We start from the raw sequence: 18,576 nt of genomic DNA on the forward strand, positions 1-18,576 counted from the left end.
CCCAGCACCGTACATGTACGGCGCTCTGATCGGACGGGCTCAGGAGCTGAGCCCGCCTGATCAGCTGCAGGGGTCTGGCAGTCACTGAAAGCCGGACTCCTGCTGTATGTGCCGGCATCGGTGAAAACACTGATGCCGGCACATTAACCCTTGCACTGCCGCTGTTTCCTGACTGGTGCGGGGTGTCCATCGGGTTCCTGCACTGCTGTGACAGGGACCCAATAGCAGGGAAGGCAGCCTGATGCCTTCCTTAGGCATTGTGGCTGCCTTTCGTGACAGCCTGTGAGATCCAGCCCCCTGGATCTCACAGGAAGCTGTAAGTGTATTATAGTGAGTAATACACTTACAGCCAATGCATTACAATACAGAAGTATTGTGATGCATTGTAAAGGGGATCAGACACCCAAAAGTTGAAGTCCCAGAGTAGGACAAAAAAAAAAGTGAAAAAAAATATGTTTTAAGTAAAAAAAAAAAAAAAGTGTCCTTTTACCAAAATAAAGCAAAAAATTTGTAAAAAAATAGGGAAAAAAAGAAAATTAGACATATTCGGTATCGCCGCATCCATATCGACCGGCTCTAAAAAAAATATCACATGACCTAACCCCTTAAAGTGAACACCGTTGAAAAAAAAAAAAAACTGCTAATTTTTTTATTTTTTTTCCATATTATCACCATGACTGCCACAAGGAGATTGACCCCTGACCTCTGTAGGGGCAGGAAAAGAGAAAGGTGAAAAAACCCCGCCCCTCACCATACACCAGTGTTTCCTGTCCCTACAGAGGCCAGGGCAGAGAAAGGTCTCCCTGTGGGTCAGGGAGATGAAGAGAGAAGATGAAGTTTTTTATCAGTGTATGGAACTCCCTGCGGGGAGTATGTGTGCTGTGGCACTTATCTTAACTGCTGGAGCTTGCGGTACAGCTCGCTCTGGTAGATCCTGAGCCTGCTCCCAGGGTAGCGCCCTCCTCCTGGCCCCTCGTGGCTTAAGCTGGAGCGAGTGCCCGGCGCAATTGCGCTTTGGATGATGTCACTTCCGGTGCGTCCAGGAAGTGACGTAGGAGGCAGGCGACGCACAGTGGTGTTCAGCATTCAAAATACTGGCTGTAAAACGGGGAGCCGCGTGTAGGCACTGATCTGAGGTCTGGCGTAACTGAGATGTCAGGTCCGGAACCGCAATCGCCCATAGAGCGTGATGCTCCTTCTCAGCCTCCCGTACGTTCCCTGCGGGGATTGCCTTTTTTATGGCCAGACACATATTGGGGATCACCCTTTACTTAAGTCTGGTGTGTTCCTTCTCTGGCTATGGCAGTGTTTTCACCTTGTTGCAGTTCATAGTTCCTCCCGTCTAATTTTGGTTTGTTCTCGCCTGACCGGTATCTAAGGAGGCTCAGAAGAAACAGAAAAAAAAACCCTGCAAAATGTATTTCATGTTTCAAAAGTTACCCAATGGTTACTCCAAAAAGCTTTGCAAAGGCCTCACTGAGGGAAGAGGTTCGTTCCATGATTTAGGAGGATGTTAAGGCTTCATTATCTCAGATGTCGGAGGCTGACAAGGGACCCTTACCCCCGAAAAAGGCAAAAGTTAATCCCACCCTCCTCTTCTGATTCGGAATGCATCGGTGACGACGCCTCTTCTTCCAGACAGTGGGAGGAGGAGGACCCCCTTTCTGAGAGAGAAATTCCAGAAGGCAGTAAAAAATTCTACTTTGCCACAAATGAGATGTCTGACCTCCTTAAAGCCTAAAGAGCAACCATGGGGGTGGAGGATGTTCAAAAAACTAACTATATTCAGGAGGAGATGTTTGGGGGACTAAGGACAAAAAGAACCAGAGTGTTCCCGATTTAACGAAAACATTCGGGATATGATCTTGGAGGAATGGTCAGACCCTGAGAAGAAGCTAGGGGTATCTAGAGAATACAAGAACCGCCTGTTATTTTATCCGGCAGAGTCAAGACTATTTGACGAGATCCCCAAAATAGATGTACAGGTAGCCAAGGTTATTAAAAAAATCTCTTTACCCTTTGAAGACGCATCCCAATTGAGGGACTCCATGGAGAGGAAAGCAGACAGCTTACCACGTAAATCCTGGGAGGCGTCCATGTTTAATCTTGAATCTAACATTGCTGCAACCTCGGTCGCGAGGTCTATGTATCTTTGGCTAAATGAGTTAGAGTCCCATTTGAGGGATAAGACCCCCAGGGAGGAAATAATAAATTCCATCCCTCTCCTAAAATCAGCAACGGCCTATTTAGCAGATGCGTCTGTTGAGTCCATTAGATTCTCGGCCAAGGATGCAGGTCTTTCTAATGTGGCACGTCGTGCCCTTTGGATGAAATCGTGGTCAGGGTATAAGACTTCAAAAATGAAGTTATGTTCTATCCCCTTTTCAGGTGAATATATCTTCGGTCCAGTTTTAGACAAGATCCTGGAAAAGGCGTCCGATAAAAAGGGGTTTCCGGAGGATAGACCTTATAGGAGGAAAATTACCTTTCATTCCTTTCAGGGCCAAAAGAGATCCTACAGAGGCAAAGGGAAATCGGGCCGCTAGAGTTACCCCAAAGCGGGTAAGGGGAAAGGGTTTCTCCTCAATCCCCAGAGTAAACCCGCCGATAAACAATGATGCCAGAGTGGGGGGGAAGGCTAAAGAGATTTTTATCTTCCTGGAAGAAGGCGATATCAAATCCCTGGGCCCAGGAGGTTGTCAGAGCAGGCTACAAAATATAATTTTATTCAGTCCCCCCGAGCAGATTTTTTATATCAAATCTGGGGTCAGTGAAAGCTCAGTGCAGCATTTGGCAAGAGATCAAAGATCTCATAGATTTAGGGGTTGTAATTCAGGTCCCAGTTTCAGAACAGGGCCAGGGATTCTATTCCAGTCTCTCTGGTGAAAAAGAATGAAGGGTCATTCCGTATGATTATAAATCTGAAATTCCTCAACCAGTACATTTCCTACAGGAAGTTTAGGATGAAGTCCCTGGGATCTCTAATTCCCCTAATAAAATGGAAAGCAGTGATGTGTACAGTGGACTTAAAAGATCCACCATAACTCTCAAAAATTCTTGAGATTCGCCATAAAAGACCAGCAAGGCAACACTCACCATTTTCAGTTTACAGCTCTTCCGTTATGGGATTTCCTCGGCTCCCAAAATATTCACCAAGCTGGTGATCGAGATGGTAGCATTCCTGAGACAAAAAGAACTAAACTTAATCCCTTACCTAGACTACTTCCTTCTAGTGGGAGATACAGTAGACCAATTACTAACAGAACTGGACACTTTTTTTTTTTATCCACTCTAACAGAATTGGACTGGATTGTCAATCCGCAGAAATCATGTCTACAGCCATCGACCAGAGTACGGTTCCTGAGAGTCATCCTGGACTCGCAGTCACAGACCACTCTCCTGCCCACAGACAAGATTCAGTCTCTAAAGGAGAAAGTCAAAACCTTCCAGAGGAAGACGATCTGCTCTATAAGAGAAGCTATGAGTTTGCTGGGAACTCTGACAGCCTGCATTCCCTCAGTAATGTGGAGTCAACTACATTCCTGCCCCATGCAGTCCTGGATTCTGGAAATCTGGGACAAGCAACAGAGGTCACTAGATTGCAAGGTTCCCATTCCAGCCTATGTAAAAACCTCCTTAAGCTGGTGGAAGGTAGACCACAATCTCTCACAGGGAGTGACCTGGAGGAAGTCTCTGTATGTTCAGATCAAGACGGATGCGAGTCAGTCAGGCTGGGGAGCAAAAATTGGGGACTTCAGAGAGCTGAGCGCTGTATGGGAAGCCTTAAAGACTGCGAAAGAGGCTCTTTTGGATCACCACCTTAGGATCCTGTCAGACAACACAACGACAGTGGTTTACCTCTCGCATCAGGGAGGAACAAAATCAAAGAAGCTTCTAGACCTTTCAAACAGAACATTTTACTGGGCCAAAAGGAACGTGAAGTTTATCTCGGCAACTTATCTCAAAGGAACCCTCAATCAGGAGGCGGACTATCTAAGCCGACACACAATAGACCAAACGGAATGGTCCCTAAATCCGGAAGTCTTCAGAATGATAGTCGACAGATGGGGGACACCAGACATAGATTTGTTTGCGTCAAAAGACAACAAAAAAGTGAACATATTCTGTTCCCTGGATCCCAGGAGCAATCCTTGGATGATAGACGCATTCGCTACGACATGGGTCTGGAATCTGTTATGCGTTTCCTCCAATACCGAATATACCAAGAGTAATTTATAAAATTCTACAATAGAATTCAACGGTCATCCTGATAACCCTCTTTTGGCCAAAGAGGAGTTGGTTCTCCTCCCTCAAATAATGTTCAATATCCAGCCCATGGACTCTTCCGCTCAGGAAAGACCTTCATCCCAATCCAGAGTTTTTAAGACTGACAGCTTGGATCCTGAGGTCAAAATACTGAAGCGTCAAGGACTTTCAGACAAGATCATAGCCACTCTCAGGTCCAGTAGGAAGAAGGTGACATCTGCCATATACCTAAAAATTTGGCGGAGATTCTGCTCTTGGTCAGGGGAATCTTCTCCAAACCTAGTTGGACCAAAGATTCAACAAATCTTAGGTTTTCTTCAACAGGGTCTAGAACTGGGTCTTAGGCCATCTACTCTAAAAGTGCAGGTATCGGCACTCAGCTGTTTCTTCGATGCGTACTTGGCAAATCGCAGATGGATCAGAAGATTCATCAGAGCAGCATCAAGATTGAGGCCCACTTTGAAATCATGAGTCACTTCCTGGAACCTTAACACTGTTTTAAATGGCTTAACTATGAATCAGTTTGAAGCTCTGGAAGACTGACCACTCAAATTCCTATCTTTCAAGACAGCATTTCTGATTGTGATCACGTCCGCAAGAAGGCTCGGTGAAATACATCTCAATTAGGGAACCCTATCTTAAAATCCTGAAAGATAGGATAGTACTCAGACTAGAACCAGGGTTCCTGCCTAAGGTGGTATCTGACTTCCACAGGGATCAAGAGATCATCCTCCCATCTTTTTGTAATAACCCAAAAAATAGCAGGGAAAGTTCCTTTCACACTTTAGATGTACAGTTCTGAAATACTTGGAGGTCACTAAGGAATTCAGGAAGTCCGATAGTCTTCTTGTTCAATTCCCAGGGAAAAACAGGGGGAAGAGTTTGTCTAGGTCTTCCATTGCCAGGTGGATTAAGTGCACAATTTCCCATTGTTATACTACTCAGGGGTTCTCTTGTCCAGCCAACTTAAAAGTGCATTCAACTAGAGCTATGTCCTCTTCTCATGGTGAGAAAGCAGGTGCCTGCATGGAAGACATTTTTGTAGGACGGCGACCTGGTCCAGTGTACATACTTTTTATTAAGCATTACCGCTTAGATTTCTCCAATTCTTCCGAACTGTCCTTTTGGACGTAAAGTGTTTCAGGCAGTATTCCCCCCTTGATGTTATAATTTTGGATATCTCCTTGTGGTCGTCATGGTGGTGATATGGAAAATCGGAATTCGACTTACTGGTAATTCGGTTTCCATGAGATCACCATGACAGCCCGTTAATCCCTCCCCAATTATTATCATTATTTGCTTAATTTCGTTGAGGGTATGAATTAATACCTTCTAATTATATAACAGTTGCTTAGATTTATCTCCACCTCTCACTCTTGTAATTTTGGAAAGCACTGGTGTATGGTGGAGAAGGGGGGGGGGGGGAAGAGTTCTAACCTTTCTCTGCTCCTGCCCTTACAGAGGACAGGGGTCAATCTCCTTGTGGCTGTCATGGTGATCTCATGGAAACCAAATTACCGGTAAGTCTAATTCCAATTTTTGTCACCTTACATCACTAAAAGTGCAACACCAGACGATCAAAATAGTACCAATCTAACACCTCATCCCGCAAAAAATGAGCCCCTACTTAAGACAATCGGCCAAAAAATAAAAAAAACTATGGCTCTCAGACTATGGAGACACTAAAGCATGATTTTTTTTTTTTTTTGTTTCGCAAATGCTTTTATTGTGTAAAACTTAAATAAATAAAAAAGTAGACATATTAGGTATTGCCACATCCGTAATGACCTGCTCTATAAAAATACCACGTGACCTAACCGCTCAGGTGAACACCGTAAAAAAAATAAAAGTGTAATAGCAAGCGATCAAAAAGTCATACGCACCCCAAAATCGTACCAATTAAACCATCATCTCATCTCGCAAAAAAAATTGTCCCTACCTAAGATAATCGCCCAAAAAATAAAAAAACTATGGCTCTCAGAATATGGAGATGCCAAAACAAGATTATTATTTTTTTTGTTTCAAAAATGCTGTTATTGTGTAAAACTTAGGCTAAGTTCACACGAACGTGTGTGATCCGTGGCCGTATTGCGGCCCGCAAATCGCGGGCCGCAATACACGGCCACATTTTCGTGTGAATTCCGCATCACGGATGCGGACCCATTCACTTCAATGGGTCCGCAAATCCGGAATCGCGGAACGGCCGCACGGGACGGGACCCCTCGGAAGCACTACGGAGTGCCTCCGTGTGGTTACGTCCCGTACTTCCGTTCCGCAAAAAGATAGGACTTGTTCTATCTTTTAGCGGAACGGCCGGATCGCGGACCCATTAAAGTGAATGGGTCCGCGATCCGATGCGGCTGACCTACGGCCGGCGATCGTGCATTGCGGCCCGCTATTTGCGGGCCGCAGCACAGGCACGGGTCACACACTTTCGTGTGAACTCGGCCTTAAATAAAAATAAAAAAAAGTATACATATTAGGTATCGCCACATCTTTAAGAAACTGCTGTATAAAAATATCACATGACCTAACCCCTCAGGTGAACAACATAAAAATAAAAAGTGTCAAAAAAGCCATTTTTTTTGTCACCTTACATCACAAAAAGTGTAATACCAAGCAATCAAAAAGTCATATGCACCCTAAAATAGTACCAGTCAAACCGTCATCTCATACTGAAAAAAAAAATGAGCCCCTACATAAGACAGTATATGGAGACACTAAAAAATAATTTTTTTAAAAATGCTTTATTATGTAAAACTGAAACAAACAACCCCAAAAAGTTGTTATATTTGGTATTTTCGCGTCCATAACAACCTGCTTTATAAAAATACCACATGATCTAACCTGTCAGATGAACATTGTAAATGGCAAAAAATTAAAACTGTGCCAAAACAGCTATTTTTTAAATTACCTTGCCTGACAAAAAGTGTAATATAGAGCAACTAAAAATCATATGTACCCTAAAATAGTACCAACAAAGCTGCACCTTATCCCATAGTTTTCAAAATGGGGTAATTTTTCTACTCTATCCAAAAGAAATCCCAGCAGTCGTGTCTTGTATAATCGTGATGTTTTATTACATCAAATCAAAAATGTCCTATAGCCAGGACACGTTTCGGCATACATGCCTTTATCAACAGGTAAAGGTATACTCAAATAAGCAGGTATATATAGAGAGATAATACTGCCCATCATGACGTCACCCACCCACCCAGAAGAGGGAGGGGGGGTCAAAGTATCACAAAATTGAGTGAGTGCCGGCTGATTTCTTCATTTTTCTACTCTAGGGGTGCATCAGGGGGTCTTCAAATGTGACATGGCAACTTAAAATTATCCCAGTGAAATCTGCCCTCCAAAAACCATATGGCGTTCCTTTCCTTATGCTCCCTGCCGTGTGCCCGTATAGCCGTTTACGACCACATATGGGGTGTTTCTGTAAACTACATAAGCGGGCTAATGAATATTGAGTTTTGTTTGGCTGTTAACCCTTGCTTTGTTATTGGGAAAAATGGATTTAAAATGGAAAATCTGCCAAAAGTGAAATTCTTAAATGTAATCTACATTTTCCTTTAATTCTTGTGGAACAACTAAAGGGTTACCAAAGTTTGTAAAATCAGTTTTGAATACCTTGAGGGGTGTATTTTCTAAAATGGGGTAATTTTTGGGTTTGTTTTATGTAAGCCTCACAAAGTGACTGACTTCAGATCTGAACTGGTCCTTAAAAAGTGGGTTTTGGAAATTTTCAGAAAAATTTCAAGATTTGCTTCTAAACTTCTAAGACTTCTAACGTCCCCAAAAAATAAAATGATATTCACAAAATGATCCAAACATAAAGTAGACATATGGGAAATGTAAAGTAATAACTATTATATGAGGTATCACTATCTGTTCTAAAAGCAGAGAAATAGAAATTTGGAAAGTTGTGAATTTTTCCTTTTTTATTTTTTTTTATTTTATAAAAAAAAAATAATAAGATTTAAATTGACTGAAATTTACCACTGTAATGAAGTACAATGTGTCACGAGAAAACAGTCTCAGAATGGCTAAGTAAAAGCATTCCAAAGTTATTACCACATAAAGTGGCACATGTCAGATTTGCAAAAATCGGCCTGGGATTTAAGGTGAAAAGTGGCTCGATACTGAAGAAGTTAAGTTATATTATAAAAGATGCTGGTATCATATGTAACCTTTTTTTCTGCTTAGGTATTGCGTTTTGTACACAGTTTCCCTTACCCAGTATTTTATTGTTTGACAGGTGTACTGAGGATGGTTGTCCACACAAAAAATTCTTTCACACTCGTTTCCTGATGCGCATGAGACTGACCCCCGACTGTTCAAAAATGCTGATTTCTACTTCCTCTGGTTATTTATTAATTTTGCATGATTTAGATCTGACAAAGTCTCTAGAGGTTGGCAGTTACCCTATCTTGAGAGCAAGAAGAACAGCTTCAACTTCAGGTACAGTAAACCAAAGATGACTAGGGGCAGGTTCTGTAAAAGGCACACAGCAATATACGGTCTCGTTTTTGTATTTAAGAAATTGACTGCATCCAGTCTGCTGTTTTCATAACCCTCCAATAGACTATAATAGACAGTACCATTCACAAGCAAAGGCCAACCCTCCCACACTTTTCTTCCCATTTGTGGTTGAGCACAGCTGGTAACATGGCTCCCTGTCTTATAATAATTATTACTGATGAGGTCCTCTGCATTGATAGGACAGGCCTCTAATAACACCCTGTGCCAAATCCCTCGTGCACGAGTTCCTACCAAGGGTACAGTCATGGGGATGGATCATCCACATTGCATTCAACCTCTGCATTAAAAGGGTCGAAATTTCCAGTGGAAATATGCAGCATAAATTGATATGCCACTGCATCACAATCTACATTGCTAGCCAATTGAAGCTGCAGATTTTTTTTGCAGTGTTTGGATGAGATTTCTTAATCTCATCATTTTTGCTGGTAATGTACAATGCTACAGATATTCCATGTGACTGTACTGTTAGAGAGATTCTCGAGGCCTACCTGTCTTTGCTGACGCATGCACAGTACAGTCCTAGTACTGTGCCTATATCTTGGCCTCTTCAAGTGTACTCTGTAATTAAACAAAAATCATATTAAAACCCCTTAGTGACCATCAATACATCTACAGTATTTTACGGCTCTAACTAAGGGGCCTCAAGCTAGACCACCGCCTCTTTATGGTGGCCTAGTTCAAGCACTGCACGGGTCTCCGGTGCAGAGAAGAGCAGAAACTCGGGTCTCTCAGGACAGCCAGGCTCCTGCTCAGACTCTCTAAACCTCGCTGTTTAACCCTTTAAATGTTGCTTATCCACCACAAAAAAACTGAATAAAAAAAAAAAAACGATCACAGCATCATATGTACCCCAAAATGACACCAATGATAACTACAAGTTGTCCTGCAAAAATCAAGCCCTCACACTGCTCCGTAGAAAGAAAAAGAAAAAAGTTGCAGGGTTTGAGCGATGCAAAAACATTTTATTTTTTTAACTACTTCCCTACTGCTGCACGACTGCTCCCCGTGTGGCAATTGGAGGAACCGACGGTTGAATTTGAAAGCCCTGGTTTCGCTAAAGAAAGTTGTAGTTCCTATGGAGCCCTGCAGATGGCAGAGCTCCATAAGAACATGGCAATAGAGCATTGCTGTACTAATTCAATGCGATTTACTGTATAAGTAATTGAATGATTGCTTCCTATAGTCACTTACAGTGACTTAAAAGGGTATCCTGGTTACATTGTTATCCCCTATACATAGGATAGGTGATAACTATTAGACCAGTGGGGGTTCTACTGCTGGGACCCCCACCAATCACCACCTGCAGCCCCCCTAAAATAAACGCAGTAGCTGGTCGGGCAAGTGTGCGGCCGCTCGATTCATTTCTATGGGAGTTCCGGAGATAGCCAAGTACAGTGCTCAGCTATCTTGGAAACTCCCATAGAAATGAATGGCATGACCATGTGCATGCCCGACTGGCTGCTCTGTTAATTTCAGGGGGTACGGGGGCCCCCATTCCTGTGATCGGTGGGGGTACAAGGTACTTACTAATGTATTGTGCTTGTCCATATTGCCTCCTTTGCTGGCTAGAATAATTTTTTCCATCGCATTATACACTGCTCGTTTCTATGGTTACGACCACCCTGCAATCCATCAGTGGTGGCGTGTTTGCCCACTATAGGAAAATGCGCTGGACTCTCTGGTGGCTGGGACTGTGGGAATTTTTTGTTAATTCCACCCCATTTAGAATTATTTTTTTTTAGCTTCCTACTATATTATATGCAATATTAAATGGTGCCATTAGAGTACAACTTGTACCGCGAAAAACAATCACTCATATGGTTATGTGAATGGAAAAATAAAAAAAATTATGACTCGAAGGCTGGGAGTGCAAAATGCAAAAACGGGAAAAAGTCTGGTGAGGAATGGGTTAAGAGTTTTTATTTTTGCAAAAGGGGTAAACCTTAAACTATATGTATTTGGTATCGCTGTAATTGTACTGACCCAGAAAATATATATATATATATTTTTTTTATTATTTAGGCCATAAAGTGAACGTCGTAAAATCTACAACGTAAAAAGGACAATGGTGATATTGCTCCTTTGTCCATTCCCCCTAAAAAAAAGTTAATCAATAAGTTGTGTACCCCAAAACGGTGCCGTTAAAAACGTCAAATTATCCTGCAAAAATACAAGCCCTCATATGGCTAGATTGACAGAAAAAAATTATAAGTTATAGCTAGCTCTTGAAATGCAACAAAAATAATTGCTTGGTCACTGAGGAGATAAAGCATAGTGCAGAAAACGCATAACAGAAATATTTTTTTGTGACCTGGCCTCTAAAAACTTTTGAACAAAAACTGATGAAAATCTCAAAATAGAACAAACAAAAAAACTCATCCTGCAAAAACAATCCCTCAAACATCTCTGTAGTTTGAAATATAAAAAAGATATGGGTGTCAAAATATGGAGATAAAGGGGTAAAATATAATAAAAACTAGATACATTTGGTATCGTTAGAATTGTACTGACCTGCAGAATAAGGTCATCATGTCATTTTTAGTGCATAGTGAACACTGTAAAAACAAAACCCCCAAAAACATGTCATGATTGCCTTTTTTGTAATAGGGTCTTTGGTTTCTCAAAAGCTGGTCAGGTCTATAGACCACCTGATAGAAAGAATGAATCTGATTTATTCAATTCAGGGGACAGATAGATTTAGGGTTTCCATAATTTGGCTCGTGAGCAGCAGCTAGCCATTATAGTGGCTTCCATTAGGAAGTTTGTGGGGCCTCCTTGTCATATAGTATTCTGTATATAATTTACTGTATGGTAGTGTCCTTTTGGAGGATGTTAAAGCCATGTAAATGTGTGCATTTGAGTCATTGGTAACTGAGAGATATTCCTGTCATTTGCACTGGATGCAGATGTGAACATGCCTGGTATTCTATGTATTGTCCACAGATGTGACCTCGTCTCCTACATCTTCTGACTCCAGACCTTCTAGCTCCCCCTGTCATCATAGTGATTTGGGCTCTTTGTTTGAGAAACATACTTCCCGGGCATCACCAAGAGAAGGTATGTCTCACGAACTCTACCACTTTGTTTGTTCATCGTGTTGAACCAGAAGCCAAGTTTCAACTTGCCTTTGGGCATCTCAAATGGATAAAAGGACAGATTTATTAAGACTGCCATAAGGCTGACATAAGCTTGGTTAAAAACAAATCTTTGCAGTGAATCGCACCAAATGTATTAAAAGGCTCATGTCTCTTAATAAATTGGGCCTAAAATTTTAGTGTACACACAAAGGGCCAGATTTATCATGACTCTGACAGCTCACTCCACTTTCACATATGGCTAAAGTCAGTTTTAGCCAAGTCAGATTTATGATCGGCCCTTTAAGACTGTAATAAATGTGGTTTGACGGTAGCAGTTTATCCGTCAGTAAGCAGCTTTACAAAAGTCGCACATCTTTACGAAAAAGTCGCACATTTTTATAAAAAAGTCGCATGTTCTATTAAAAAGTCTCATAAGATAAGCATGGTCATCACTGGAGTGAAATTGCGACTTTTTAAATAGTCCCAATAGTAAATCTGTCTAGAGATTCATTTACATAAGAAAACACGCCCACTTTCAGAAAACTGGCGAGCATAGTGCAGAGCAGAAAAAAGTCGCAGATTTGTGCGCAGTTTTAGCGTTTGGGACTTTACTTGGGACTTTTTCACTCCATTATTCTGACCTGAGCTAATGATAAATCTGTCCCAAAATGTTTCTTTTCTCAGGTTTTGTATAGCACCTTTCCCCCTCTGTTGGCTCCATTGGATTTGGTAGTAGTCAGTTTTTATAGAGATCCGATTTATAAGGGGCTGGCACCATGTATTCTTCACACTCAGGATTACTGCACACTTTCCCTCAACCCACAGTAATGTGACTGCGTCCAGTAAGGCCTCGTGCACACAACTGAACATGTTTTGCAGTCCACAAAACACAGATACCAGCCGCATATGTCCCATACTTTCCGCCCGGTTGTAGAAATGCCTGTATTTGTCCAGCAGCGGGTCTGATCAATGTCTTGGATGAGCTCCCCATATCCTCTCAACGTCAGTATTGTGTTGAGTCATCTGCTGCCTTATGCCGCAGGGCAGGTCTGCAGAGCCAGTAACAGGGGAAAAGAGGCAATTTTTTCTTTGATAAGATATATTATAAAGTTTATTATCTTTGCATGCACTATTGATTTGAGAAAAATCTATACAATAAGTATGCTTGTAGCAGTGGATTAAAATTGTTTTGTATCCCTCTCAATATATTATGTTTATGTATTAGGCAATTCCCCTCGTAACAGCCTTGAAGTTTTAACTCCAGAAGTCCCAGGTGAGAGAGACCGAGGCAATTGTATTACGTCACTTCAGCTTCACCCCAAAGGCTGGGCTACACTACTACGCTGCTCCAGCAATACTGATGACCAAGAGGTAAGGACTTCTGTTTTACTATTTGAATAGCCAAAGCCTAGCTATATTTCAGAGTAGCTTTGTTACGACGACTTAAAACTGTGTCTTATTGCTGTGTAAAACAGATGATTTCTAATTTCTGCGAATAACACACACTGAACGATGCCCATATTCACAGACTCGATCATACCATGCACAACACTTAGGACTTTAGCAGTCATGTTCAGGTATAGAGCATGACCACTGAGGCCATTGGTTGGCTGCAGTGGTCACCTGAACAATGAACGTGATGTGGAAATCTGAAGCGTCAGTTAACATGCTCCAATTGTTCTGTGCGAAATCTGCAACACACCTCATATGGACATACCGTTATAGGACTGTTCTGCTGGCAGAAGAGGGCATTTTATTTTAGCCTTGGTGTGACAAAGCAGCCTACACCCTACTTCTTTTTTTCAAAACCTATTGGGGGTCCTTTACTAAGACCGGCTTTTTATGGCGGTCTTGGATTCTTACCAATAATGCTATAAGATGCGGCTAATTTATGAGGAGGCGTGCACTTAATTTGCCAGGATCAAAGTCTCAGTCCCGGTCTGGCCCCCGCACCCTGAAGTGGCGAACAAAGTGCAGAAAAACGCATGCGTTTTTTGCCACGGAACTGCCTGTTTTAAATCTGCACTGCAGGCCACTTTACACTGCGTTTTTTGTACTCAGCAGATGGATGAGACCTCTTAAAATCTCATCCACTTTTTTAGTACAGTATCATGCTGCAGATTTGTTGCACAAAAATAAAGCTAATAGCTTAAAGCTATTCGGTCTATACCTGAAACATAGTACTGCCAGGTGTGATCTACAGAGAGGAGCTGCAATTCCACATATTGCATTATGGGTTTTTACAGATGCTTTATAGATATGTTAATGTTAGAAGTTAAAGGGGTTTTCCAAGAGCTTTTTTTTTTTTTTTTTTTACTGATGTCCTATTCTCTGGATAATTCATCAGTATGTGATCGGTGGCGGACTGACACCCGGGACCCCTGATGATCAGCTGTTTCAGAAGACAGAGGTGCCCACAGTAGCACCGTGGCCTTCTCCAGATTTTCCTAGGCCATGTGACATCACGTTTATCGATCACGGGCCTAGGCGCCGCTCAGCCCCATTGAAGTGAATGGGGCTGAGCTCGATACCAAGCACAGCCTCTGTACAATGTGTGGCGCTACTGCGAGCACCACTGCCCTCTCAAACAGCTGATCAACGGGGGTCCCGAGTGTCAGACGCCCGCGATCAGATACTTATGACCTATTCAGGGGATATGTCATCAGTAGTAAAGTCTCGGAAAACCCCTTTAAAGGGGTTGTACAGGAGTAGAAAAACATAGCTGCTTTCTTCCAGAAACTGGACTATACTTGTCCATGTGTTGTCTAGTATTGCAGCTTGGCTCCAATGAAGGGAATCTGAACTGCAGTGCCACATACCACCGATACAGATGTGCCACTTTTTTTGGAAGACGCAGTAATGTTTTTGTAATCCTCCTTTATGTAATAAAGTATTGGATGGAATATGTCCTACCTGATTTAATCGTTTTTAATGTGCCTTTTCAACCAGTGGACGTGCGTGTATGAGTTTCAAGAAGGAGCGCCTGTACGTCCCATCTCTCCTCGATGTTCATTGCGATTAACACATTACATAGAAGAAGCCAATGTTGGCCGGGGCTACATTAAAGAACTCTGTTTTAGCCCAGATGGACGTATGATTGCCTCCCCACATGGATATGGAATCCGATTGTTGGGATTTGATTCCCAGTGCAGTGAACTTGTAGACTGTATGCCTAAAGAAGCTGGGAATCTACAAGAAATCCGTTCCCTATATTCTCATAAGGATGTGGTCCTGACAACCAAGTTTTCTCCCACGCACTGTCAGATAGCGTCGGGGTGCCTTAGTGGACGGGTTTCCCTGTACCAACCAAAGTTTTAGTCCCAACACTTGTTCATGATTCCAGTTATTTAAAGAGACTTCACACTTTTAGACTTTATCTAAATCTATGAAATCTGCAACATAAAATGTTTGAATAAAGGACAATGCACTGGGCCATTTGTAACTTTTTCCTTAGTTGGATTTTCATGTCCTGTGATTTGGTTTAGCACAGGCTCCGCTCTCCAGGTGAGCTCTGCTCCACTTAGTTCCCACTGATAATTGTAAGTAATATTGAAAAGCCCATGTGGAGTTCTAACAGTCATGACTGTAAAAGACTGTGGCTGTATATTTGGCATTATTTATTACTGTACAATAACTTATTACTGATGAATGTGACCTTGAGCTGTGCACGGTGTTCATTATCAATTCAGTGATGCGGTTCAAAGGTCCTACTATAAAGGAGAAATATGTTACTATTAAATATTATGATAATGTAGACAGTAGACTGCTGTATGATCTGACTGTCCCGGCATTTGTCTAGCCCACATGATCTATTACTTGCCTCGGGTACTGTACAGTCAGCATTTTTTTTTTTTTTTTTTTCCTCCTTACTATAACCTCGACAGACTTTTTATTTTGTACAATGCTCATCAGTTTCTGTATTTCCTAGTGGACTAGAATGTTATCTATCTTTTGTGTGGAATATCAGTTTGAATAAAGAATGTTAGAAAATATACCTAGTGAGACATACCACCCAAAATCTGATTTTTTTATTTTAGAACCAGCATGGCATCTACAGGCAAAGGTAGACATTTTTTATTTGAGGCCCAGATTGTACATATAGAAAAGATGGAGAAAAAAAAACATGAAACTAGTTATATGCAGATCTCTCTGTATACCTGGCCACAAACTTATTTTTTGATGGATATGCCAACAATCAATGCCTGCAGGGAAAACATTTCATGACTTATGTTCAAGTAGTTTCCATTTTGTGTGTCGTCTTTTGCACACTGTTACCTTTCTTTTTTTTAACGTGCGTGGAAAAAAAAGGAAGGCGGCCCATTTGCAACTGTATCCTGCTGAAAAGAGGGTTTCCAAAGACTCTTCTAGTATCCTGCCGAAAAGAGGATTTCCAGAGCCTCTTCTAGTATCCTGCCGAAAAGAGGATTTCCAGAGCCTCTTCTAGTATCCTGCCGAAAAGAGGATTTCCAGAGCCTCTTCTAGTATCCTGCCGAAAAGAGGATTTCCAGAGCCTCTTCTAGTATCCTGCCGAAGAGAGGATTTCCATAGAATCCTCTAGTATCCTGCCGAAGAGAGGATTTCCATAGCATCCTCTAGTATCCTGCCGAAGAGAGGATTTCCATAGCATCCTCTAGTATCCTGCCGAAGAGAGGATTTCCATAGCATCCTCTAGTATCCTGCCGAAGAGAGGATTTCCAGAGCATCCTCTAGTATCCTGCCGAAAATAGGATTTCCAGAGCCTCTTCTAGTATCCTGCCAAAAAGAGGGTTTCCAGGGCCTCTCCTAGCGATGGTCTGTAAAAAAAACGGAATCACTGATTGATTACTATTATTGAGAAAACTTGCAAGAGGTCAAAGCAACTATCACTGAGAGCAAGTATCTTAAAACATTACTTTTATTTATGTATTTGTAAAAATAATAACACCCATGGATCCAATAAAGATCCTTTTGACAAATACAGCGAGCTATCAACTACATAAAGGCTGAAAAAAACTATCCCTTCACTGAGCCCTTACACTTCTCAACCCAGGGACACACCTTGATGGTAGGTGTTCCCTGTCCTCGTACCTAGGACTATTCTGTCCCAATATACCTTAGCTAGTTTTTTCTAAGTTAGGTTAAGGACAGAATAGTCCTAGGTACGAGAACAGGGAACACCTACCATCAAGGTGTGTCCCTGGGTTGAGAAGTGTAAGGGCTCAGTGAAGGGATAGTTTTAATTTTCCCGCATCCCGACTGTTTGCTGCCTTTTGGCACCTTACTTTTTCAGCCTTTATGTAGTTGATAGCTCGCTGTATTTGTCAAAAGGATCTTTATTGGATCCATGGGTATTATTATTTTTACAAATACATAAATAAAAGTTATGTTTTAAGATACTTGCTCTGTAAAAAAACCTGACTGAACATGGATGGCATCAATGTGTTGTCCATGGTTTTTATAGACCCTTAGGCTTGAATAGTAATGTTTGGTCCCAAAAACATGCCAAAGTTGAACATGCTTTCAGAAGTCTGAATATCCGTGTAATCTTGGGTGATTCACTGACGTGTGAGTGAGCTGGAATTTTCGGCTGTAATGCAATCTGAATGAGGCCTCAGGATGGAATTCCACATGCATTTTTTGATGTAGTTTAGCCAAAGCCAGAATGGATCCAATAATAAGGCCTGATACTTCTTTCTTTTGTATACATTTCTGTGTCTGACTAACCGGCCTACAGTTGCAAGAAAAAGTATGTGAACCCTTTGGAATGATATGGATTTTTGCACAAATTGGTCATAAAATGTGATCTGATCTTCATCTAAGTCACAAAAATAGACAATCACAGTCTGCTTAAACTAATAACACACAAAGAATTAAATGTTACCATGTTTTTATTGAACCCACCATGTAAATATTCACAGTGCAGGTGGAAAAAGTATGTGAACCCTTGGATTTAATAACTCGTTGAACCTCCTTTGGCAGCAATAACTTCAATACACAGTAAAAGGTAATATTGACGGTGCACGTTCAGTAGAAATATTAAATCTCAGCCTGATAGAACGTTAAATGTAAAAATAATAAATACTTTATTTAAACTCAATCAAGGGGTATAGATAAAATCAGGCATACAGGAAATCAGAGGTGCGGAGAGGGATCAAGTGATAGACCATCCAGCACTCTGAGAGCCTGACTAGTAACCTGTGTGTGAGGCTAACATCCAGTGTTGGGGCACACTGATTGGCGTGTAGCCTGTATCCACAGGATAATGTAAACACTACATTCAATGCAGGGACTGGCAACATTGATCTAATCCACTTATTGATTGCAATTGCCCTGTGTTCCAGCAATGCAGTGGACCGCCAATGCAGTTAAAGCAGTTCTAATGGGTCCTGGTACACCCTAACACTGCTCCCTGATGAATGAATGAATGATGTGTATGCTTCAATGCGCTCAAATATAGGCAGCCAGTGTGACCGGATTGTCACTTGTGACTAGATTATCACTTACAGAGGCTGCCCTATTTAATGAGCGATAGATGACGCAACAAATCTCTCTACGCGTTTCAACATGACAGATGTGTATCATCAGGAGCGAACTTGATTTATTACAGTGTCAAGTGGAATAAAGCTACCGCACTGTAGCGTGCGTGCATCGGCGCTGTGATGGCCGTATGCGGCCAACCACACGCCGGATATAAATAATCTAAGACCCGCCC

General features: G+C 41.8%; 1 protein-coding gene across 1 annotated transcript in view; it reads left to right on the forward strand.

Moving 5' to 3' along the window:
* Positions 1–15,639, forward strand: part of DCAF10 (DDB1 and CUL4 associated factor 10) — a 37,748-nt gene extending 22,109 nt beyond the window's left edge. Inside the window, exons 4-7 of the mRNA XM_040417337.1 lie at positions 8,525–8,727; positions 11,752–11,865; positions 13,111–13,256; positions 14,835–15,639. Of these exons, the coding sequence (XP_040273271.1) occupies positions 8,525–8,727; positions 11,752–11,865; positions 13,111–13,256; positions 14,835–15,203 (832 nt within the window). The 3' untranslated portion in view covers positions 15,204–15,639. The remainder of the gene's footprint in view (positions 1–8,524; positions 8,728–11,751; positions 11,866–13,110; positions 13,257–14,834) is intronic.
* Positions 15,640–18,576: the final 2,937 nt, after the last annotated feature.

Source organism: Bufo bufo, chromosome 2 (genome assembly GCF_905171765.1).
Source record: "Bufo bufo chromosome 2, aBufBuf1.1, whole genome shotgun sequence".
Lineage (NCBI taxonomy): Eukaryota > Metazoa > Chordata > Amphibia > Anura > Bufonidae > Bufo > Bufo bufo.